We start from the raw sequence: 26280 nt of genomic DNA on the forward strand, positions 1-26280 counted from the left end.
GAAAAAATAAGTTTCAAATTTCTTGATGTTACAATTATAGTTAATTAGTGGTTAGGTAAAGTATCTTACTGTTATTACTGTTGGGATAAGTTCAGAAATTCTTGCATTTGTGATCAAAATCTAACATTATTTTCAAAACAAGTGTCAGTTCATACGTAGATATACACTGTGAAAAATAATGATAAGAATACATGTCATTTTAAGGAATTATCTTAGTGTGAAGGAATAAAAATGACACGATTCTAACATTTGAAGCTTTAGAAAACGTTTCGATAATTTTTAAAATAATTGGTTACTTGTTTCAACTCACATTCTGTTTCCACTTACCTCGGTATGAGGAGAGTTGAAACAAAGAGAACACTGTTAGAAAAATCAATATATTGATGCTTTGTCATTGATTTGTACCAGTTATTCTGATGTAATTTTATAAATCAAAAACAGAAGTAAGAAATTTATAAATAAACAATCATCGAATGTCAGTTTTCGTCGATTTATCTAACAGAAACAAAATATTGTTTCAACCCTCCTCGGTCTCCCCTAGTGTTAGTTGAAACCATCGTTAATTCTAAATCGGCCAACAAGTTATCTATGCTCACTTAAGTAAATCCTTTTGGGTTTGGATTTGTGACTTGTTTTCTTAACATGAAAGCTTGAAACAAGTTTGTTATTCATAGCAGCGAAAATTATTGTATGCTTTTCCAATATTTATGCTTTGTTTGAAAGTATAAATTAAATATTGACGGCTATCGGTAGTTTAAGGAAAGGTTCTCAATTCTTTGTTACTTCAAAACAAATAAAAGTAAGAGGTCTGAAAATCACTAACCGCGAACTGGCAAAAAAACTGATAAAGCATAATTACACAACATCTCTATATTGCATGTTGACGGTACTTACTTTGTTGGCAATGTGATAGATAACTTTTATTCAGAATTTACCATAGTACACTATTAACTCTATTGTAAATTCACGATAACATTTAGTTGTACGGTAGACTGTTTTTCCAAAAAGTGTCACATATCCAATAGAATTTCCACGACTTTTGGCATTATCACACGCATTGACTATTTCTCAATTGATTTTACCATAAGAGATTGAACGATAAAACCGTGACCCCTTAAAATCACTATTTTTCATTTATCATTCCATACATTGATTTATCGTAAATACTTTGTTTGCAACACTTTTAGAACTTTGCATGGCGCATATTTTTGCTGTAGTAACAAAGTTATTATCTCGCCTATTTGAAAAGTTATGAAGGATTTTTGTTGAAAAATATACCATTTTTAAAAATTAATATTTTTAGGCAGAAATAACACTCCTGCAGTTTTTTCACTGAAAACTACAAAAGTTCCGATCTTTTAAATGAAATTAAAAAATTGAAAATCCATTTGCAATCTTGGAAGATATATAGCTTTGAAGAAAACCATTTTTGTTTTGAAAATCGCCTGTAACTATGCAAACAAAAGAGATAGAAACTTCGTTGCTTCAGCAAAAATGTGTATTTACAAAAGTTCTAAAAACTCTTGGAACAAAGTATTTGCGAGAAATTAACACATAAAAAGATATTAATAGAAAACCAATTTTTCAAGAGCCACCCTACCATAAATATTGAAAAAATCACAACACATGAACCATTACAGATAGCCATATAGTTTCTTCAAAACAGTTTCTTCAATTTGATTGATTTAAAACTTTGTAGAAAATTGTGCAGCTGAATTGTACATATCTAAAAAGTTTGAACACCCTAACCATAAGGACCACCCTAATTCAACTAATATAAAAAAATCGGCAAGAAAGTTTGCCAAAAATACTATATATCTAAAACCAACGGTTTGGGAGCAAACAGTTTTGTCTTCCTAAATACAGCTTTGGGACCGTAGTGCAATGTTATACTACGTTCACACTGCGAGTTAATACTATGTTCACACTACGAGTTAAAACGTGTTTTAACGCTATCTTGATGACATTTTTCTTGTTGCTAATTATTATAACACGTTATAATAATTAGCAACAAGAAAAATGTTATCAAAATAGCGTTAAAACACGTTTCACGGAAATCAGATCAATAGAACAGGCCCTGTTGTTGCCGTAGGAAGAAAAACGTGGTTTCGAGACAAACTCCATTTTGAAGCCACCAATTTGAATTTTCGAAAAAAATCTTTTTCTAATTATAGATAAATAACGAATAAAAGATCAAAAGCAAAAGTTCGCATGTCTTTTAAATTTTCCACAAAAAATTCTCAAATATTCCAATGATTTTCCGCCGAATCCTTGAGAAGGTCCCATAAATGTAATAAAAATCAAAAGAATGACGAATGTTTCGTTACATAAAAGAAAAATCCAAATATTTACGAAAATTGGTTTTACCAAACCCATTCCAAATAGAATCGCGAAAATATTTCCGCATTGTAAGAAGCTGTCCGTAAATTTTGCACCATAGCGTATCAAGTGCGGTGTATTGATTGGGCAAACAAACAGAAATGAATATGGTATCGGTTCAGGTTTTCTCTAATGGCAACGCTTTCACTACAGTGATTGGTGATACTAAATTGACCAATAAACCTGATTAGACGTTTCAACTTTTACTTGGTTAGGACGGATATAAAAGATTAGTTTCAACTCTCCCCTTTCAGTACACGAAACGTTACTACGAAATTTCACTTCCGCTCCATCCGAGCTAGACAGTCCAAACTGTATGACCGACTCGACACGATTATACTCAATCGCCAGCAACAAATTAAAACAGATTTTATTTTATTATTTTATAGCGCATGGCACCAGCTCGACCCTGGCGGCCGGGTCTCTGTACCGCCAAAATAAACAGCTGTGCCGAATTAAAAGTATATATTTGCTAACGAATCACGTACCCGCGCTCGATAGCCATATGGAGTATACTACACACATTATCACACCATCGCGAGTCTTGATTCTTAGGCGAAACTCGTGTATAAATCAAACCTATAGATCTAGGTACATATGTCTATCTATACCTCACGCGTCGATGGTTCAGCCCATTGTGTCCCCAATCGTTGGACGACTATTTTCACTCGTATGTACTACATACCTTGCCATGAGCTATAGTGCTTTCGTCGCTGTTGATGGCATTATTGGTTCGACAGCTGGAAAATGAATTCCACAGGGTGGGACCAATCAATTTCAAAGCATTAATTGAGCAAAATAATCAAACAGAATTGATATCTCAACAACGCATCAACAAATCAAGTTTCATTACCGTTAGGTGATGTTTATACAGAAGTTTGGTTTTTTTGATTCGAGATCTACATCAGAGTGACTCGAAATTCTCTATTTTACAAATAGTCACTGATGAGCATTAATAATATTTTAAAGAATGAATTTGACGCTTGAAGTGTACATTCGACTTTTACACTCTATTAAAGAGGTTCTTACCAAGTTCAGTCTAGTCTTCAAAATGCTGTCTTCGACAAAAAACCAAAAAAAATCTGACACCACCCCATCTTGGTTTGTGTATCTGTTTATTTGCCGACCAAACCTCGCGTAGTTGGTAGTAGCACGTTAACCTTAGTGCTATTCGCATACTTCACTCGAAAGTGTTTGTTTTGGCTTTTGTCATCGATTCGTGAGCTTATTCTATCATCATGACGAACCTTGCGCAACAAGGCCTCATTTTCAATAAAACGTTTAAAGCAAAATGCTTGGTCTATAGCGCACATAAATCGGTTCAATAATGGCAAATGTTACACGTTGCAACCGGTGATGGTGCGGTCAGAGCTCACATTTTCCTTCAATATAGGTTAAAATTTGAATAATAAAAATATCTGATCGAAATCTGTTGTGGGCGTACAATGAGGGGCATCTTTTTCTCAAGGCAATAAAACAATGTTAATGATTACTGAAAATTTATTGTTAACTAGCCACTATTAGGCATTGTTTCCAGATCGTATTCCAACGAATCATCTTCCGCATTAGCAACGTCTCCACTGTAGAACAAAACCGCCCGTGGTACGATCCGTTCCTTTATGAAATAGCCAATTTCGAAATCGTACTCCATGAACTGTTTATACGTTACCGGATCCACATTTGCTGCTAGCTTCTTCGGGCGGAAGAAATTGAAAAACGAGTCTGCGGCACGCTCAGTCCCATTCTCAATGGAGACAGTTAAATTTGCACCCTCTTTCCAGTCAATATCGCATCCGACAGAATCGATTATTTCGAATCCATTAAACGATACCAGCTTCTCGGCATCTGGAGCGCACTCCATCTCGTACCGCTTGGTGAGCACATTGTTATTGAAATTATCGTTTGCTTCAAACTCAAACTCCAGCACGAATCCAGCTTTAGGTAGATTGATCATGACCGCTCGAACGTCCACCAGATGCTTCAGCGCATCTTCGTCGAGTGGATGGATAAGACCATGCAAAATAGGAGCCATTTTGAAAACGTTCAGCCAGAACTCAGGGATCCCCTTGACCTGCTCCTCCGGGTTGATTTCGTTGTCTTCCGGTTTCAACGTGTCCTCTTGGGTAGGCAAATAGGTACCATTGATAATTTGACGTCTCTTGTCGAACATGTCTAGCAAAGTCTTTTGAAATTCGGTTTCCATCGAATGTACCTGCTTGTGGAACTCCGCTTCCTTGTTCAGCAAGTCTACCTGAATTTTCCTCAGTTCGTCGATCTTTGCAACAATATTTGGCGGAAGCATCGTTATCGCCTGTAGCTGCTCGGTTTTAATGGCTAAGTCTAGGGTACGGCACAGGATCAATTGGTGTTTAGAAGCTGTGCTGCCGCTGTTTAAAAGTTTATCAATGACAGTTTGGACGAAAAATGAAATTTGGAATTGTTCGAATCTCATGGTCGCCTACTGATCTATTTTATAAGCGTATGTTGTAGAAATATTTCTCTATTTAATTTATTATTTTAAAGCGTCTCCTTTGATTACGTGAAAAATGCTAGTGGAACAGATGTACAATTAGGTGATAATTGGAGTTTTCCATTATTTAGAACTAGTTGAAAACATTCTCGTCCGTTCAACTAATTGTTTAAAAAAGTAGGTATCTATCCTATGTATCCTATGAATAAGCTATTATACAAAAACTTTTCTTATAATCACACGGGAATGATTGCATCGTAAAACGTATCCATCGTAAACGAAAACCGCCCAACTCCCAAAATACTTCGATTTTCTTTATCCTCCTGCTGCCACTCCTGTGCAATGCTTGAATGCGTCAACCAAACCTTCTCCCTCAAACAACAACATACCCCTGATACAACAGTAAATAGGCCAGAGTAGTAAAAAAAATCTAGGTCAATGTGGCAATAAATGTGGGGTTCAACATTTCCCTTCTCCGTGAAGCACCTCTTGTGCCAACCGACACAGCACGCATACGTACGCTTCGCATTATTCTCAACTTAGCCAAATTCTGTTTAGGTCCTTTCGTATCAATTTCGCTCACGTTCTTGTGAGGCAAACGACTAGGCCCCACGACGAAGGATAACGTCATTAGTTTGCTTCCTTTACAATGCGTCATGTAGATAGATATGTATACATCGCACCGGGTGCTACATTCGACCAACAAAATCTCTATCGCCCTAGATATGAATTCTGCTTGCTTGGTGTTTTTTGCAAAGTAGTGAAATGTATCTATATTTTAAATTAAAAAAGTTGAGCCAGTTGAAGCAATATTGCAGAAAGTTTTTTAAGGACGAGATAGAACTGTTCTAGTTTAGCTCTAACTTATCTAGATCAAAACCCAAGTTGTAGTAATATATCTCAACTTCATCTGAATGCAGATAACATACTCCCATGCTCGAACAAAAAAGTATGAAATGTGTAAAAGTACATCGGCGCCTTGCACCAAAAAACTCAACTGGCTCTCATACCATACCACTCAATTTAAAATATGGATTTTTCGATTTGAAACAATAAATAGAATGTAATCCCTCATTAAAAAGATATCATTTTATCTCAGATAGCGCATAGAACTAATTTCTATATATTTTTCTTTGTGCCAATGGTGTACCATTCACTTTGAAAATCTTCTGTCGATAATTCCAAGTAACGCTCAATTTACGATGCTTACGCCGGAAACATAACCTTGGATTTGAAAACGATTTGAACCCCTTGGAAAATTTATCTTTGAAAGCATCGCGTGTTAGACGGTATAAAATAACACTATCCCTAATGGATGTTCACTTTGTTTTCACTTTCACTTTTTATCTAACAGCAGCTACCACAGTCGGGTGTTAGCAGCTATCCGCATAGCTCAAACCACAACCAAGCCTGGGTGCAGCAACGGAAGTGGCATACATTCTATACTTTATAGCTAGAATCACTTCCGTGCAGTAATCGAACGCGAGCTTTCCTGTATCATTACAAGGCAGAAGGATAAAGATCCTCATCAAAAGTGGAGGCAAGGAAAAAAAGCATGTCGGAACTTTTTTGTATTGCTGCTTAATGACTTTCAGTTGGAATGTTGTTATTGAATGACGCACTATCGTACAATTTACACAGAAAAGGATATATCGCAACACATAAGCGCATTAACCGTACACTCATTCGTGATAGTTAGATCGCATCAAGACGGATACAGGTGTGCACATCTTTTTCTGTGTGTGCCTTTCGGTTGCCATAAGTTTTGTTTCGGTTCGGCCATAGTTAATAGTTAATAAATGTCTCTAAGTATTCTAATCGGTAGATCCGAGGTGAAGCCCGGCCTTTTCTCACTTTTCATCGTGCACCAAAGAATCAGGATGCTTGTTCGGATGTTTATGTTTACTTCAAGGGCCCCGGCCGCCATGCTTAATTTTGCAAATATAAAACTAATACACTCAAAAGTGTCAAATGTTCCCACCTTTCTCTCCATCTTGAGATCGCATACTATGCTTCGAATGTGTCAAACACGGGCAAAACTGGAATCTATATAGGGTATAGTGCCTATTTTCACCATACTAAGCAGGGTGTCTCACTAATTCATTAATTTTTCGGCCTACAATCAATGGAATGCGTACATATTGACATCAACAGCTTTGCTTCGTTGTTAAGATCCAATATAATAACACAAATGCGCTGAAAAAAGTGACATTCTCGTGTTTGAGCGCAACGAAAACTCGAATCGAGTGTCCCTATTGTTGCGCTACCATTTGACTCAATACGTTGAACAAAGATTGTAGACACTGCTCTAACCAACGACTTCAAATGGGTAGGATGATAATCGAAACATGGCGAAAATGGGCTCATCACCCTACATGCTATATTTCTCCTTAGTAGAGAAAACTTTAAGTTTTTTCTCCACTAAAGAGAAAATTACTTCAAATCACATTTGCGCGTGAAGGGCACAAAACCTATAACTAAATTAGTTATGGAATTCTCGTTTCGACTTCCTCTCCTCAGAACCCTACACTAACTTAGGAATATGCTAGCGCCGGATTGACGCTAGCTCTAAAAACGAAAACACTATTTGTGTTTCTGAGCTAACCCCAAATCCGGCGGGATGTCCCGCAAGAAAAGAAGTTCTGATTAAGCTGATGAGAATCAATGAAATCGAAACTTGGCTTGGCTTAGCAAGCCAATCCATGGCCAATTGATTGGACTCAGCAAGACTCCAATTTACTCCATTCACTACAAAAAATACTTATTCATAAGGAATAATTGTGTAAAAAATATTTTGGCCATTGCGATTTGACATGTACGAAGATCAGTTTAAAACTCGAACTTTTATTGTTATGATCACTGTCAACTAGAACGAGGGTCATTCCATGCGAAGTGATCAAGGCACGTGTAATCGACCTCCACGGATTTGAACAAAATGTGGAGGAATTGTTCATCTAGGGCCAATACATAATAACCCAAATTTTTGTGACAATTGAACAACCCCTCGGGTCATGGGAGCACCCCCGTTTTGGCAAATTGCCAAAACCCTTGATTTTCTTTTGATCATATCTCCGGTTCTACTTACTCAATCAAACCACAAGATGGCTTTTAAAGAAAATTGTTCAAGGAATCTAGAAAAAATATTATTTTTTGCCGGCAGTGATGCCAACTATGCGATTTTTTCAGTTAAATATTAAAAGTTTATTTTTCTCACAATACATATATTTTAATTTTGAAAATTTTAATGCCATCGCGTTCCTCAGACATTTTTACATAAAAAACGCTTATCATCCCAATATAATATGAGCGCATCCTGAGATATACAGTTTTGAAGGGAAAAACTCCGATTTTCTCATATAAAAGACCATTTTTATTGGCCAAAATTGAGAAAATCTTCAAACGGTCATAAAAATCGACCCTGATCTGCTAGAAGCAAACCAAATACGTAGTTTTTCATCATTTCTCGTCTACTTCACGAAAAAAAAGAGATTGGATTGGATTAAAGCTATATTGTGCGTGAAGGGCACAAAATCTATCCATAGAGCAGAATCAACATGACCAACAAGTAGTCGAACCGAACTTTGAATGCACTACAAGCGTATCAGCAGTCAGAACTACTAGACTTGTGGGACTTCGCCTGTGACCAGTTGTTTGCTTGGGAACACCAATCATGTTCCGTTTTCTTTTTTTTTTACGTTTATCCGAAAAAATCAATTCGGTCAGATGCTGATAAAAAGCAGTGGAAACGTAAATACTTGACAGACAAAAGTTATAGATTGCATGTTTTATGCACAAATTTGTTCAAATATAATTTTCTCCTTAGGGAGTAATATAGTAAAGTGAATAAATATTTCAACCAGTCGCTATAAATATAGCTTACATACACCAGTTCTGACTTGTTATATTATTCATTTTCAGGCTTTGCTACTCGACACCAGTAATCTAGTTGATGGGATTGTTCCTGAATCAACGATATTAAATCAAAAGGCATATATTACCACGCAAAAAATAATAATCCTCCAAGTTGACACGTTTATATTGCTAAAGTAAACAAAGTTGTGCCGTTCTTCTGTTTGCTACCTGTGGATGATACCCGGCTAAGGTGGATAACGACCGGCGAAAGCAGCATTCAAAAGCGCCGGCGGAATGTCATAATAACAAGCGGAAATCGACGCAAGAAGTCGTAGCGGAAACAGTAGCAGCACCGGCACTCCCAGCATTACCATCACCATTAGGCGCACAAGCAGCTTCACCTACGGCTACAGCACCAGCATCGGCAAAAGTTGCCATCACACAGCTGAAGTCATTAACCACTTGCACAACTACTACGACTACCACCACTAGTACCCAGCTGGTAGCTTCCAGGGGAATATGCACTTTGAAAGTGAAGATATTTCTCATCAAGCATCTCTCTAAGTTGGTAGCGTGCAACAAAAAGATGTTTCTTCCGGTTAAATCGAATACGTAAGTAACATAGATTTTCCAACCAGTATTGTTGTTGCGCGTCATTCAAATCAAATATTTAGTACAGATTGTTCGTCCTGTATAATTATGTGATCACTATTTAATGATGTGGTTTTACAAATGCTCATATATTCTAACCAAACATTGTCTCGATTTTACACTGCCCTGATTCCATGTACATCCTATTCAGCCAAACGATTGAAAAAATGTCTAGCCGAGGTGACTAACCGCACATGAATTAAATTTTTTCGACTTACCCTCAAACTACAGTAAGTACCAGACTCGCTGATTTAACGAGTACATATTTGCGAATATGTGTATATAAAAGTGCAGTGAAAAAAAGCTTCAGGAAAACCACCTTTGAAACGGAGACGGGTTTTTGTTCATCCGGCAGCACACTCAAGTTGCGCTTTGTCACGCTTCGAAACACCGCCAAGTGGTTTTCATAACTCTTATCAATGTCTACCACTGCTGGTGCCTATATCAAAAAAGCAGACTTGCATTAAAATTCCCAGAGGAGGTTTCGTAATTCAGAACGAAGAGATGAGAAGAAATAAACACAAAAAATAGTCAAGTGGATCAGAGATTCTGGGCTCAAACTGAAACAAGTAGAATGGGTCTAAAAAATATTCGTCTAGCTAGCTATATATTTTTAGGAATGGGCCAGTGTGAAGCACTGCATGCACAACTAAAGCAAACGAAGGGGCGGAAAAAGTGAAATTTTTCAACTATCTCGGATCGAACTACCAATAACAAGCACCAATCGACAATAAAAATCATTAATTTTTAATAGTTTCGCTGAACCGCCATCGCTGTCCGAAGTTCACAAAGATGCTGTTTAAGGATTGTACAGCGAGACCGATATTCCACTCGGTGCACATCGACCAGGCCATACATACTGGGAAGTCCAACCAGATTGGGTGGTTTGCTGGTTTGCTGACTATTAATTTGTTTTATGTCTCCAGCAGACTTCATTTTTAGAATCAGAAGAATGCATTTTCTTCTGTTGCAGTATCAATTCTTTTAAAAGCCCTTCCTAGAGCTAGATACGAAAGACTGTTTTTGCACATTGTCCCCATTATCAATGGATGTATGCAAATTTGTATAAATAGCTAAAAACGATTTTCAAAAAATTGAACTAAATCAACCGTTCTCGTGCAGCTACATATAACTTCACCATAAAATTGCGTTTTTGCGAACATGTTTTTGATAGATAATGCCAAACAATACCGATGGTTTCGAGCACATTGTATCTAGTCAATGAAGTAATTTTATCGCATAAAGCATACTGTATTGCTATAGAGGTTTTAACCTTAGGGGTATTCTCCTTTTTTCGGATTAGAAAAATCTCTTATGAAAAATTGCTAACCCTATGTGCGCGGTTGGGAATCGAACCAAGGTGAACTGCGTACAAGGCAATCGATTTACCAACAATGCTATGTCCGTCCCCATAAAGTATACTTGTATTCTATTCGTTGCTGGCGAAGTGTCAAAAATTCGATTTTTTAGCACATTTACAATACTTATATTTTGATCCTATCAGCGTATACGTTTTGCCTTGCTTATATAGAAAGGTTATGGATTCGCTCTAAAAATCGTCAACCTAATCCCGGCACGGCACAGTGGTCGGAAAAGCCAAAAACGTGAACTTAATTCATCAGAGGCCAAACCATCGGATATATTCACAAGGTGTCTTTGGAGGAATTGTTCGTATGAATATACCCCACAATCTGATAACAATTGAGATTAGGCATGGCTTACTATAATCGAACTAAAATAAATAACTTTTTATACTGAAGAATTTTTTTGAACTTGAGCTTGTAGGACTAAAGGTTATCTATTTATAAGGCGTTTTCTATGACAAGCCCCTTAAATCTAGTTTTTTTAATATAACTTTTTTCATTGTGACTTCTCGTGCAAACTATGTTCAAGACAAATGTGTAGTTATCAAATTTACATAATATTGTCGAAGACTGCATGTAAAAATACTCATTCGTTTCAAAGTTATTGAAGATTCTTACATTTTTTTTACACGAACTTCAACTACGTTTTAGAAAGAAAGGTGCAAACCAAAATGCATGAACAGGCACTTTTTTCACTGTCTAAACTATGCACAATAAAGGTAAGAAGGTTTGGTGCGTGGCACTCTAAAACCCCATGAATAGGGTAAGTTTACTTTATCATGTTTTTTTACCTTGCACAAAAAGTCACAATGAAAAAAGTTATATTAAAAAAAAACTAGATTTAAGGGGCTTGCCATAGAAAACGCCTTATAAATCGATAACCTTTAGTCCTACAAGCTCAAGTTCTTCAACAAAATTCTTAACTATGAGCATTTCTAAAACTTTGTCGAAGACACCAACTTTCTACTTCTTCAGAATAAAAAGTTTTTTTTAGTTCGATCATAGTAAGCCATGCCTAATTTCAATTATTATCAGATTGTGGGGAATATTCATACGAACAAATCCCCCAAAGACACCCTGTGAATATATTCGATGGTTTGGCCTCTAGTGAATTAAGTTCACGTTTTTTTGGCGTTTCCGACCACTGTGCACGGAGGGCCGAATGTCATATGCCATTCGACTCAGTTCGTCGAGATCGGAAAATATCTGTGTGTATGTATGTGTGTATGTGGAAAAAATGTCACCTCTGTTTTTCAGAGATGGCTGGACCAATTTGCATAAGCCTAGTCTCAAATGAACGGTACAACCTTCCCATCGCTATTAAATTTTTTGTTGATTGGACTTCTGGTTCCAGAGTTATGGGTTGAAGAGTGCGACCACACTGCAAATTCCCACACACATAGTATCTTAAAATCGTGGCTGTCAATCAATTGTATGTATTATGTGCAAATCGTACTGTATATGTATAATACATTTCCACCATTGTATTGAACATAATGAGCCATGGAATCGTAGTTTGGACAAATGAGAAAGGCACAATTGCACCACTACGTGGATTAAAACAGGTTTTTTAGCAACGAATCGCATATGGATATGGCTTACGCGACAGGTTATGTTATCTTTTTGCGTTTATTTTATTTCTACTAATATTTGGTCACATTTTTCTTTGTACATTTCTTACAAAAGCAATATGTAGGATTCGCTCAAATCTTAAAAAGTTTTTCCGAGACCCAGAAGGGCTAAATCTCACATACCAATCGACTTAGCTCGACAAATTGGGACAATGGCTGTCAGTATGCGTGTTTTTTAATAGTAAGGTTTAAAAAGTTTCAAAAGCCTGGCCTGTAGTGTATTGGCACTGTTTAGGACTCACGACTCATGTTCGTGCCTAACCACCAAAACATTCCTTATTCTTTTTTCACTCTTGTTCCCCACGAAACTACATCAAGGTATTACTTCGTAGGGAGGCTCATTGTGCTTTCGTCGCACCTCTCGACTCTTCTCTGGTTTTTTGTCTCCACCTATTACGTCACCATTTAGCTCTCGTGCCTGTGAGCCTTCAAGATGCTGAGCCATGAGCCATTTAGTTCCTATTTCCGTGAGTCATTCAACTCCCGACCTTATCACAATCTACTCGGATAGTCCCCAACGGTGAACTCACCCTACTCCGACCGATAGTTCCCCGAAAGAGGAAGTTCTACCATCACCGATACCCGCTTCCTTGAGCCATTTAGCTCCCAGCTTTATCGAGATATGCTCGGATATTATCAGGTGGTGAAACTATCCTACTCCGACTAAGAGTTCCCCGGGAAAATTTCTCTCGGTACCGCTGTTTGTTTCGTGAGCCAATTAGCTCTCATTTTTGTCACGATATAGTTGGATAGCCCATGGTAGCGAATCTACCCTACCTGATGCTCGTTTCCGTGGTCCATTAAGCTCCCCGCTTCGTCCCAATCTACTCGATCTAGTCCCCGGCGGTGGACCTAGCCTACTCAACGAGCCAGCCAGTAGGTGCTGAGGTCTGGGAGGAGTAATTCTGGGTGGAGCGTAGCTTCCGGTTCACTAACGCCCCAACAACCCACTGCTAGCTATTCGACGCGATATACTCGCTCTTATCCCCGGCGGTGGATCTAGTCTGCTCACGAGCTTCTCGGTAGAGTGTCGAGGTCTGTCCGGCCATTCCGGTGAAGGCTGACGTCCGGTTCACTGGCGCCCCAACGACCCGAACTGGTTCTATGTCGCGTACTACGCAACTGGTCCCCGGCGATGGACCTAGTATAAACCGACGGAGAGTTCCCCAGCGGCGAAATTTCTACCGAAACCCGATATGTAGTTTCACGTCGACTTTCTAGCTGATGGCGCTACTTTGTTGGTTCCTTCGCCACTTTCTCTGCAGTTCGGAGAGTATACTCGTAACACTTCTGTTGACAGCGTCCCAGATATGCTCGTCGCGGCACATCTCTTCGACGATATTTCCCACTGTTATATCAGGCATACCCCATTGGACTTCTTCGAACCTAGGGTATTCGAAGACCCCGTGTTCCAGTGTCTCTTGCACGTTCATACACTCCGGGCAAAGGAGTGACGAAGCGTGTCCAAACCGATGTAGGTACTTCCGGAAGTATCCATACCCGGACAAAAACTGCGTCAAATGGAAGTTCACCTCTCCATGCTTCCTATGTAGCCAAGCAGACACATGTAGGATGAGTCGGTGGGTCTAGCCCCTTTCTTCGTGTTGTCCCACTCTTGCTGCCCTCTTAGCCAACGAGTCCACCCGGACCAGTCTCGTTGCATTACATACATTTCTCCTCTAGTAGCATTCCACGTCCTAAGCCAGAGTAATGCAGATAGGGATCATCCCCGCAATAACGCATACTGCCTCCGACGATATCGTTCTGTACGCACTGGCGACATGAACAGCCATTAGGCGAAACGTGCTTGTCAACTTCGTCCGGCTCTGCTTTAGTACAGCGCAGCAGCTCAAGGGTCTCGCCGATCATCGTCAGGACAACGTCATCTAAAAAGCCGACGATCTCAACTTTCCTGGCAGTTCCAGTATTAACACTTTGTTGTACATTAAATTCCAGAGCATTGGGCCAAGTATACCAGTACTCGGCTCTGAAAGTAACGTTTCAGAACCTTGCACAGATAGTCAGGAACCTGCATTCCGCGCAGCGTTACGACGATCGCCAACCAGCTGGCACTGTTGAACGCGTTCTTCACGTCTACCGTTACGACGGCGCAGTAGCGATTACCCCATCTCTTTTGCTTGGATGCTTTCTCCGCACTTGCGATGACTGTGCGGATGATATCCACCATCGATATCCCTTTCCGGAACCCGAACTGCCTTTGCGATAGTCCGTACTCACTTTCAGCGTAGGTCGTCAGCCTATTGAGGATGACCCTTTCCAGAAGTTTACCAATAGTATCCAGAAGTCTATTCTCAACCACCAAAGGCATCAGTCACAATACCGACTGCTTGTTTTTCAGCACGTCCCGGTTCGGCAATGGGGCAAATCAATAAATCTTTATCAGAAACAATTTTCTCAGCTGTGACGTCCTGATGAAAGTGCAGTGAAATATTTTCGATGCTGGTTTCAGTAGATAGGCACTGACTGTTATCAAGTGTGTAGATGGTACGAAATATTTCGGAATATTTAAACCGTACGAAGGCGGGGTCGATTTACTTCCATCTTAGCTTGGTTCATATAACATTGAATAAACAGATATTTTGGCCGAAAATTTTGGGTATGCTTTGCCTTTCGCATATACAATGTTTATCCATTCGATCTAAAATCGTCTCTCCAATTGAAGGCCGGAGGTAGGGTTGCCACCTCACTGCGGTTTTGGAGACGATCTCAGGACATCCTGGCTTTGCGTCAATTTCTGCGGGCTGGAGAGAAGGCAGACAATTAGAGCTTTTTAAGGCTTCAAAAATACTTATTATATATCAAAAGTTAGCTAAGGCTTCTTCCAGTACTCAAATTGAATTAACCCTTTATTTCAAGATGGCGAGATATAGTTTACCAAGTATTTCGGATTTCGTGCACAAAACAAGAAAAATGAACAACCTTTCAATTTTACTATAAGGTAATGAGCCAATTTAGATCCTATTAGGAAGAGTGTAGCACTGTTTCGTTAATATTCATAATCGATGGAATGCGTATAAATTGGCAATACCATTTTTGCTTCGATTTGCTGTTGTAAAATGGTAGACTTTAGTTATTGTTCAAACATATGATGTTGAGGGGTTGCAAAATATTATGGCATCATCGACTGTACCGGAAATAAGCTATTCACATACACTCAGGCATCAGTCTATTCTCAACCACCAAAGGCATCAGTCACAAAACCAGTGTGCTCTCTGCTGCTACCCAAGCCAGCGCAAGTACATAGTTGCTTTTTTCTTGTGTGCTTTGTCTGAAGAACAAAGGAAACCGTTACTATTATTCTATCGAGACGACTGAGTCTCGACAACAAAATGTGATTCTTCGGGCTAACACGGTGGCCATTGACTTCCGGTCTTTCCGCATAAGACCGAGTATTGGTGATGTGGAACATTTGCTGAAGGAGAAAATGCAGCTTCGGTTTTCAGACGTCAGTTTCATGCAGTTGGAACACGTCAGACACGCGGTGCTGATAACGTTCAACAAATTCACCCAGGCTAAAAGATTCATTTCGCAAAACAACTTGAAACACGTTCTGGATTGTGACACCGCAAAAATCAAGATCCCTGTGTATATGGATAACGGAAACGAGGAAGTTAAATTACGTGATTTGGCACCACGTACTTGCAAAGTGGCCATTAAAAGATTCATGTCGTATTTCGGAGAAGTGGAATCCATTACGGAAGATGCGTGGAGGAACTACTTTCCAGGTATTTCAAATGCTGTTTTTGTGGTGAGATGCGGGTAGACCAACCCATTCCCTCCTATCTTACCCTGCAATACACAACAGAAGGGGGTGATACCATTATACAGCGAACTCTATCAAGGACAAACTACCACGTACCAGTTCTGTGAACAAACGGCACATTACGGACAACCCTGCCCAGAAACCGCTAAGAAAAGCTCATCTACAGATCATTCCCTGAGCCACAAACGGTTGCCAAATTTGTGGCTGCCGTTCAAGCAATAATGACAACTGCGAAAGCCGCGTCAAATACCACAAACTCAACAGCTAATACCATCAATGAGGGGGCTACTAGCAATGACGGAGGATTCTCGCTCGTGACCCGAAAGGGAAAGAAGTTAGGAACAACACCTGATCGCGAACATCAAGGCAGCAATCCCGATGATGATCCGGACATGTGCGAAGACGACAAAGATACAAATGACCGCCATGATATAGTTGACGTGGATGCAAATATTTCCCCGACACGAAAACGGATCTCCGCGCGCAATGGCAAGTGCCGCGTATGGGATCGATCTTAACATTAATTGTTTATTATTTTTATCGTTTACATCATGTAAATATATAAAAGACCCACGGCTCCGTGACGCTAACGCCGCTAATGCCAAATGAACGAATTAAAAAAATAGTATCCAACAGATATATAAATCGATACGATGCTGGATCTCCTGGTGGTTTCCCTGGTTTTGGCGGCAACATCAGCTTCTGGAACGTCCATTTATCCGGGAAGTAGCATTCGTTTAGACATTTCTGCAGAACTATCCTGAACATGTCCTGAAACGCCAGGATCGCGGTCTTCAGTGCCACGTTGGGGATACCGTCCGGACCGAGAGCTTTCCTCGCTTTCAGTCCTTTCACCACTAATAGCTCGTTGGAGATTCGATTGTCACCGGCATTTCCACCGTCTTCGTGGACATACGGTGTAGGCGGCTATGCGGTTGAATTGGGCTTCGGGAAAAGACCTTCTGCGATAATCTTCATTTTGTCAGCGCACATTTCGACTGGCGTCATTGGCTCCTTGATCCTGGTCATAATGACACGGTGAGCATTGCTCCAGGGGTGAGCGTCTACTTCTCTGCGCAGCTCTTTGTAGCAGCCGGACTTGCTTAGCACCATCTCGCGTTTAAAAGTGGCCATGTCCGCCCGTAATGTTACCTTACACTCTTCTCTGACTGCCTAAGATCTTGCTCTCTGAACGCGTCTTCTGGCTTTTAATCAGGCAGCCCGGAAGATGCTGAGTCTTTTGTGCCACCAGTACGCCGGACGCCGGTAGTTCTTCGGCTCCATTTTCTTCGGCATTGTTACATTACATGCCCTCGCTACTGTTTCCGACAGTTCATCGGGACTCGGAATTGAAGGGAGGCTGTCAGCACGAAGTTTTTGTCGAAGTCCTTTATTTTCCACTTTTGCTCGTCAGTCCTACTATTCCGCCGACCAATGGTGTAGTGGATCGCTTGGTGGTCGCTATGTGTATACTACGCACTAACTTGCCAATTCATGATATCTGTCAGCGAAAGAAAGCAGAATGTTATGTCGATGATGGATTCCTGACTGACCGTTGAAGTCTCCTCCTATAACAACCGGCGTTCGTCCGACTAACGAGTCGATTAGTGCGTCCAGCATCCGAGTAGCTGTCCATCGTGGGGGAGCATAACAGCTACAGACGAATACGCCATTGATCCTGTCGATCACGAAACCTTCGTGTGTGTTATCCAGCACCTCTTGGATAGGGAAACCGCTTGAATTGCTACCATCCCTGCACTATCCACCACCCAGTTACTGTTATCAGGAGGAACACGATACGGCTCTGCAATAATTGCAACGTCGCGCTTCATTTCTGTTTTTAACTGCCACAACAGTTGCTGTGCAATGTCGCAATGATTGAGATTAAGCTGGGTTATCTCCATCATCATTTCGCCTTTTCGTACTCTGGGCATAAGAGGGGTATGTATGTATGTGTGTTCTTGTTTATCGAAGGGGAATCTTCATAAGAGAGCACTACCGACTTTGCCGTGGTACTTTCGGATTTCTACTGCCTACAGTACTATCTAAACCTAAATCTCTTGTATCTTCGTATCCTCTTCCTCCCGGGATCACCGTTGGGTATTACTTCGGGAGGAATTGTATGTACGTGTGTATGTATGTATGTGTAAGTATCAAATAATCTCACTCATTTGTCTCAGAGATGACTGGGTCGATTTCAACAATATTATATACCAATGAAAGGTGTAACATCGTCATAGGCTACATCACCATGAATTATGTTTAGATCGGAGCTCTGGTTGCAGAGTAATGGAACCAGAACCCCCAACTTGGTGTCACCTTACTAAATAAATGACGTAAAAACTAATAAAATATTTTTCTAAATTGTTATGAGTGCGAAAAATAAAACACTCTTTGACAACTGCTGTCAAATTTCATTTTGTTCGGAGTTGTGGTTCCGGAGTTATGGGTTCAGCATTTGAACCCATAATCTGAACACTGAATAATAGATCTGAATTATCAGTTTGAAACCTGATGTTATAGTGGTTTATACATTCGGGTACAAAAGTTTGCAAAATCGGGGTTGGGCTAGTTTAAACTTTCAATAAGCAGTACACTAATTACTTATTTGGATTAAAACCTTAAAAGCGCACTTGACCTTATTGATACATTTTTTGTTTGATGTACATAAGCATTACAGTTCAACAGCTTGTAACGCCCGCTGTACCTTCTAATGGAGAACACTGCTGGAACGAATGAATTCTTTCGAAATGACTACAATATTAGTAATAAAAAATAATAATTTCGTGGATGCAGCAAAACATTTCACGCATACGGTAGAACGTGAACGTAGATGTAATCACAAAGTAAAATATTGTCAAAGTTATATTGCAAAATAACAATCCACGTAGTTTGGATAAATGAAAAAGGTTCAATCAAGTTTTTATGTAGAATAATATGTATTTTCATTTAATTTTTTTTACTCAAGCACACATATCCCAAAAACGATTAATTTCGAGAAACTTCGCTTTTGTATTGAATATTTACTACAAACTAAGTTATCATTAACTAGGTTTAAAGAAATAATTCTTAATGCAATAAACAAGAACAAGGGGGGAGTGAACCTATTTACACTCTGTTTCTCTTATCTCCTTACCCATTTGATGCGTCTTCCATCTTTGTTCGACGCATACCATAGTGCGATATTTGAGGCTTTTGATCCGAGTTTTCGTTGCGCTCAAACAGCAGTTCTTAGGATCGAAGCAAAACTATACCAATTTATACGAATTTCATCGATTGTAGGCCGGGAAATTGTTGAAATAGTGTGCCACTATTCATTAGTGACAAGATAGACTCTACAATACATCGTTTATCGATATAGAAAACATTTTTAATTCTCTGTAATCGCAATAATTTTAAGTAATCTGTGAGAGTTGTTTCGTTTGGAATTTCATTGAAAGAAAAAGCTTAAATAGTCGGTGCGGCACGAAAATTTATTTTTGACCAGTCTAGTTCTTGTATATGTCTAAATATTGAAATATTGGATCCGAGCATCTCATGGAAACATAATTAAGTTTGAAATTAATTTAACATAAGTTTGAAATTAATTGATTGATCAAAAATTATTTCCTAGCACTATTTAAAACAGCAAAATATGAATATGACGTTTTGAGAATCTAAAATAAAAAGTAATAAATAAACCCATGCTATCAGTATGGTTTTGATCTGCTACCTACCAAAAGGAAGTTAGAAAGTGAGAGAGTAAACTGTAAAATGAAACCAATCTTTAAATCCGACTGACGCTGCACCCTGAAATTTTTTAAATAGATGCATAACTACTTTAAAATAAAAATATCTCTCACCTGGACAGAAAGAACAGAAACGCTTTTGCAGTAGCCCGGTTGAAGCTCTTGTAGTTACTGAACATAGCTCTTTCAGATAATTTATTCGTCTGAAAGTAATAGCCAGGTTTAGGTGAGCTCGATTTTAGAGTGTCAAATGAATCTTACCGAATACGTAACATCGTTTCCCACAATACAGTACACAAAAATTTGCCAGACCATAGCAACTAGATAACTGAAGGCAGAGAAAACCGCTACAAAACTTTTTCCTTCGGACAGCAGAAAGGCGGTCATGCATATTATAATTACCGAAGCTATCACCTGGGCAAAAATCGACAAACCGAATATGTCGATTATTTCCCCTTCGAACCTTATGTAATTGTTTTAATAGTGTGAACGATAATCAGGTACAAGTTTCAAAAATGTAAAGATTTACCTTAACAGATCTCTATGAAATATAACCAATTCAACCAGGTAACCGTAGGAATATCCATGCATTTTAGAAAGTTGGTGAATATCTTGTCTTTTAGCTGTGATTTCGCTACACAAATCACATTCCATGCCACAGTTCACGTTCGTTTTCAATTTATCTTCACCAGCATGATATCCCATCTAAAAATAAGATAAATTATAACAATTGTTTTACACTTTGGACAACATTTATACTTTGCCAAGCATAATTCCCAATCGTTCAGATTGACCATGTACCTGACAAATTAGTCCGGAGACCAATGTATCGGTACTCACGTTATAGCTAGCACTCATAACAATTCCAAATATTTGATAAAACCATAGAATCATGTACACCATCAGCGAATGTTTGTGATCAAACGGAAACCACGCTGGGAGAGGTAGATTTCCATCTTTCTTTAGTAAAGGTGAAATTCCCCAGAAAGCTATGGTCCCGTAAGCAGACATCAGAAACAACACTCCAAGGAGCCAGGTTTTACTCATACTCTTTTTAACTGCCCTAGAATTTGTGAAATCGTATGCTTATTCTTAACATCAACAAACCATAGTTGACCTTTACACTCGCTCAGCATCGTCCCTCGGATTATACAGATTGCATGTAACTTTTTGTAAGCACCGCTTAATTCGCACTATCTTACTGTGGAAAATTTCCAACTTAAAAATCAGCGTTATTTGAGTCATCAACAGAAACATGGCTTGAGCTACTCCCTGTAAGTAGAAAAAAAATCTGTGTTATCAACAGTGTACACCCAACCCAATTAACACTCACCAGCAAATCATCGACATCCAGAAAGTAGAGAATCTGAGTCAAAGTATAAAGATACATAAAAACAATGCGAAAACACCAACCGTAGAGTCGATAGACGATTATTTGCTCGCGTGTGCCATGATCCGGCGGCCAGAGTCCAACGAATTTCAAAAGTGTTAGCTGTAACTCGAAACATTCAAGACGGTTATAAGGATCCCAGTGCTTCCAGAGCAGGATCCGTCGCGCAACAAACGAGACTACCGTCATGGTCAGAGGGGAACTTTTTCGTTCGGGAAATGCTGCTTAACACTGTGCAATAGATGAAAAATGTCTCCCTTTTATGTATGCTTTTCTTTTCAAATATACCCTGAACTTGGATAATTACTATTCAAGTGAAATTTGAGAGACAAAAACATAGCTATTAATTAGCGTAACAAATTTAAATACATGTTTAGAATGTTTGTATATGGCGTAAATAGCAGGTACCTCCTCTTGAATTTGTTTCATATTTTAGATAGGTCTCTTTAAATTATTCTGTACCTTTTTTGTTTTGTGAAAATCAACAGTTGCCTGGAGAGCCGCGGAAATTTTGTGGCCTATTGATTAAACCTAGATGGAAACAGTTTTAGGATTCAAGAAGTTTTTATTTTTGTCCTCATTGCAAATTTTTCAAGACAAAAAAACAAAATGGCACCTGTGGTTACGTTATGTCTATGGTTAGGTGCGCTTGGAATTCCAAAACTGTCTCAGGATCGATCTGAAATACACAACCAATAATAAAAGCTTTAAAGTAAACTATTGAAGGAATGACCTATCAGGAATCAGAATATATTGGCTCAAATGGCACGTTCCCCGTACATAGTCGGGGATTTGTGCCTTGCCGTGTGTTTTCATCATTTCCTGAGCGGAAGGAAAGAACAAGGAGGTGTGGGGAAGTAGAATTGGAAGGGTGGGAAAAATAACAGCGCAAAACCAAAATAAACAACAGGTAAGTTAAACTCACAAGTACTTCAACTTACCTGCCAATAAGCCTAAAGCTCTTTACCACATTGGATAAGAAACTTTAGTATGTCTCTGAGTTTCAGTCGTCCAAACATGGTTTCGTCTATGTAAGGACGGCTGAAGACTCGAAATCGCAATTGCGCTATCGCTGGACAGTTATGAGGTTCCGTAGTCGGATTCACAAAGATCACCTGAAAAAGACTCAGCGCGCTGAATAGTTGCCATGTGATAATTGAGTTTGCAGTGGCCGGTTAAAGTCCTGGTCAGCATACCGCAGTGGAGCTTCGAAAAATGTAAGAGATTTTTCGAAACCACTGGGCATGGTTGTTCTAGAAACGCCTTTGTTTGGCGACACGTTTGTAGATTTCTCCAATAATTGCGGTGCTCGGACGAAGCCCAGGACCGTATTTTGTTCCCTAATCCAACTTGTCGAAATTGGCAGCGCGGGCTCAGGACCAACGAAGTCAATCGCTGAACCTGCCCTAGCCAATGCGTCAGCCCATTCATTTCCAGTAATACCGCAATGTCCGGGCACCCAGACAAGGTAGATAGTGTTGACAATGCTTAGTGCTTCGATTTGGGTTCGGCACACGATCACTAGCTTGGACCGGGATTTGTCTGAGCTAAGGGCCTTGATTGCAGCCTGACTATCGGAGCAGAAGTTTATAACTCTGCCGGACAAACTCAGTTGAAGGGCCGATTGCACCCCGCACATAATCGCAAAGATTTCTGCTTGGAATACAGTACAGTATCTACCTAGTGAGTGAGATTGTTCCAATCTCATTTCACGACAGTAGACACCAGCACTAGCACGTCCCTCCATCAGAGAACCGTCAGTGTAGCAGACCACTTGCGTTTGTTGTTGTCTTTCCATAAAGTCAGACAACCATTCCTCTCGAGAGGGAATTTTCACATGGAATGTCCTGTAAGGAAAACTACAAGTGAGTGTAATATCGCTGGGAGCAAGAATATCTTCACTCCATGTAACCATTTGTGACCACAATCGTGTATGACTGGTAGCAAGATCAACATGATTACTGTTCCAAAGCCCAGTAACCTGCAGTCTGTATGCACATGATAGTGCTTCTTGTTGGAGGTGTATGTGTAATGGTTTGATATTTAGAAGTGCCTCAAGAGCAGCAGTCGGAGTCGTGGTGAAAGCACCAGTCAACGCCATGAGCGCCATTCTTTTCAGATGGTTTAGCTTTGACTGGTTTGTCACCACCTCTCCCCTCTGCCACCACACAAGGCATCCGTATGACAGTATTGGACGTACAATTGTCGTGTAAATCCAATAGATGCCCCAATTCTTTCCAAAAGTTCGTCTGCACTGACCAAAGGCCATGCACGCTTTCTTGACTCTGAACTCAATGTGAGCAGACCAATTCAGTTTGGAATCCAATATGACTCCAACGTATTTGACTTGATCTGCACACAGTAGCTCAGAATCAAAGAACTGTAAGGGACGAACCCGGGTTGTTATTCGCTTCTTCGTGAAAAGAACCATTGAACTTTTGTTTGGGTTAACTGATAGTTTAACTTATCGACACCACTGTTCGACAGCTCTTAATGCCGGTTGCATTAAGTCAAAGATTGTTCCGATGCAAAATCCACTAATTAGTATTTGATAATCGTCAGCAAACCCGTAGGTTGGAAATCCAAGCTCATTGAGTTTCTTCAACAAGCCGTCAGCTACCAAGTTCCATAACAAAGGTGACAGAACACCGCCCTGAGGACAACCGCAAATACTCAACTTCCGTATCTCAGCCTGTCGCAGTGACGACCAAAGTATGCGGTTACTAAGCATTGCATTTATCCAACCCGAGATACACGCAGGTATCCCATGACCGCACGTCGCTTCCAGCAAAGCTGTCAACTGCCCACTTGACCGATTCAGTGGAAACCAATGTGCGTGCTAACGCCCACGAGTCCGAATCACCAGAATGGGATCTGTGAACATTGTTCAACTCCGGATCGATACAACCTGGAAAGTGTGTGTCGAAGAGACAATTAAGAACATCTTTTTCGTCCGTCACATAAACACCATCTCTGGTTTTTAAGGAGTTCATCTGAAAATCATTCGATTTGGAGAGAATTTTATTTAACCTGCTAGCCTCGATCAGACTAGAGACATTAGTGCATAGGCTTTGCCAGCCAGCCCGTTCTGCAAATCTAAGACATTTCTTATATGCACTACGAGCTGACCTGAAAGCTCTGGAGTCATCACGCTGACGCCGGTTCCAAGCTCTTATCATAACTTTCTTCATTCTTTCAAGCTCAGCCCTCCACCAAGGGGTTCCCCTAGTCGATTTAACAGTACGAAGTGGACAAGCTTCTTCGTAGAATGAGGAGAATGAGTTTGTCGTATCCACGACGTCATCTAAGTCGTCTAGTTGACTAATTGTTGTAAAATATTCATGAAATTTAGTCGCCCAGTTTGCCAAAAGGAGGTCCCAGTTTGTAGATTTAGGATTACGATATGTTACCACATTGAAGGTGACATCAAAATGATCGAAAAATATATATTTATGATTATGAGACGGTTCAGTTTCCCACCTCATGCAAAATTCTATCAGAGCAAAGTGTTATGTCTAACACCTCTTCCCTTCCAGACCTCGCAAAAGTTGGTCGGTTTCCCACATTCAGAATATGGAGATTTGTACTACTTATGTACTCCATCAGTTCAGAGCCTCTCAGATTGATCTCTGAGCTGCCCCAAATGATGTGATGAGCATTCGCATCACTGCCGATAATGAGCGGAAGCCCATTTCTGATACAATACGATACAACGATTTTGAAATCATCAGAAGATATCGCGAGTTGTGAGCTCCGATATGAGACACGTGTCAATAGCCTTATTTGCAAGAATGCAAGCACGAGGCATTTCACGTGGGTTAGTCATGCCTGTCTTGTTGTAGGCAATGAAGGCTGTGTTAAGTAATTTTCCAAAATAGAAATTTCCTTTATGGAAATACGGTTCTTGAACCAATGCTATGGAAGCTTTACCTTCCTGCATGAGTCGAGATAAATTCATAGTTGCTGTACGTTTATGTTGGAGATTGATTTGTGCTATTCTAACCATTGTTGATTAGAGAACTGTACATTTCATCTCCAACATAAATTGCACAACAACTAAAGGACACCAAGCGAGTTGGGATGTTACCGCATATAGCGAGCCATATCAGGTTTAAATAAGACACGATTATCTGATTCCCACGATTTGCGAAGAAAATAATGGTCCACTGTGTCAGAGATTCGCATAATACAGTAAGGGCAAAATCCAAAATGCTCCGTGCGCGACAGGCATATTTTAGACCCTCCAGTCATCAAGTCTTCGGCACGGAACTACACCTTGACTTAGGGTCTCCTACTTTCAGTCGCCTCCTACGATATGGGAGCAGGACCCCAGTGGCTCAATTCTTGGCGGGATACCACACGGCCTCTGAGCAGGTTCATCTGTACATATCGAAATTTGATATTCGAAACTCAACAAAACTTCACCGAACAACCATCAGCCGAGAGTCTCAGCAAACCCCCAGCCAACAAAAATTCGGCAAAATTAAGCGGATCATCGGTGAAAAAAAGATGGGTGGGTAATATCTGCGACATAACTGGAGAGATGTAGAATACATAAGGAACACGTTCTTCAAAAATGTTGATACTCATTGGAATTTTCGGACAAAAGGTGATTTAGGCGAGGAATATTTCAAATTATTCTTTACAAAAATGATGGTTGCATAGTACTAACCAATGGCAGAACAGATAATAATTGATTCCTGAAAATCAATTTTTCTTTATTCATGTAAATTATACATACTTACAAATCTAATAGAAGATTCCTGGTCATATTTCTTAATCATTGGTGCGAACATTGTGTAATTTGGTTAACTACAATGAAAGTTACAAACTTTCCAAACTTGTTCCTTCCGAAATATTGAAATGGGGTCAGTTTCTATATTAAACCGTTAGTCGTGGTCACAATAAAAAAGATGGGTGGGTAATGGCTGTGACATAACCGGAGCGTCGTGACTTCAATTCGAGACGTTTAATTACGGCTGAACTTTATAAGCTTAGCTCGACTTTGAAATCCTGCACAATCTCACGATT

At 39.8% G+C, this 26280-nt stretch overlaps 2 protein-coding genes across 7 annotated transcripts in view; one reads left to right on the forward strand and one right to left on the reverse strand.

The window, feature by feature from the left end:
* Positions 1-26280, forward strand: part of LOC131681428 (kelch-like protein 17) — a 75334-nt gene that overhangs the window by 18183 nt on the left and 30871 nt on the right. For all 6 annotated transcript variants that reach the window (XM_058962211.1, XM_058962210.1, XM_058962212.1 and 3 more), the window contains exon 2: positions 8768-9313. In XM_058962211.1, the coding sequence (XP_058818194.1) occupies positions 9288-9313 (26 nt within the window). In that variant the 5' untranslated portion in view covers positions 8768-9287. The remainder of the gene's footprint in view (positions 1-8767; positions 9314-26280) is intronic.
* Positions 3866-4860, reverse strand: LOC131681429 (nucleosome assembly protein 1-like 1). Its single transcript, XM_058962217.1, has one exon. The coding sequence runs from the start codon at positions 4829-4831 to the stop codon at positions 3890-3892; it is 942 nt and encodes a 313-aa protein (XP_058818200.1). The 5' UTR covers positions 4832-4860; the 3' UTR covers positions 3866-3889.

The sequence above is a fragment of the Topomyia yanbarensis genome, chromosome 2 (assembly GCF_030247195.1).
Source record: "Topomyia yanbarensis strain Yona2022 chromosome 2, ASM3024719v1, whole genome shotgun sequence".
NCBI lineage: Eukaryota > Metazoa > Arthropoda > Insecta > Diptera > Culicidae > Topomyia > Topomyia yanbarensis.

Excerpts from the sequence above, each read along its gene's own strand:
- LOC131681429 (XM_058962217.1), bottom strand. The coding sequence starts at position 4,831 with ATGAGATTCGAACAATTCCAAATTTCATTTTTCGTCCAAACTGTCATT.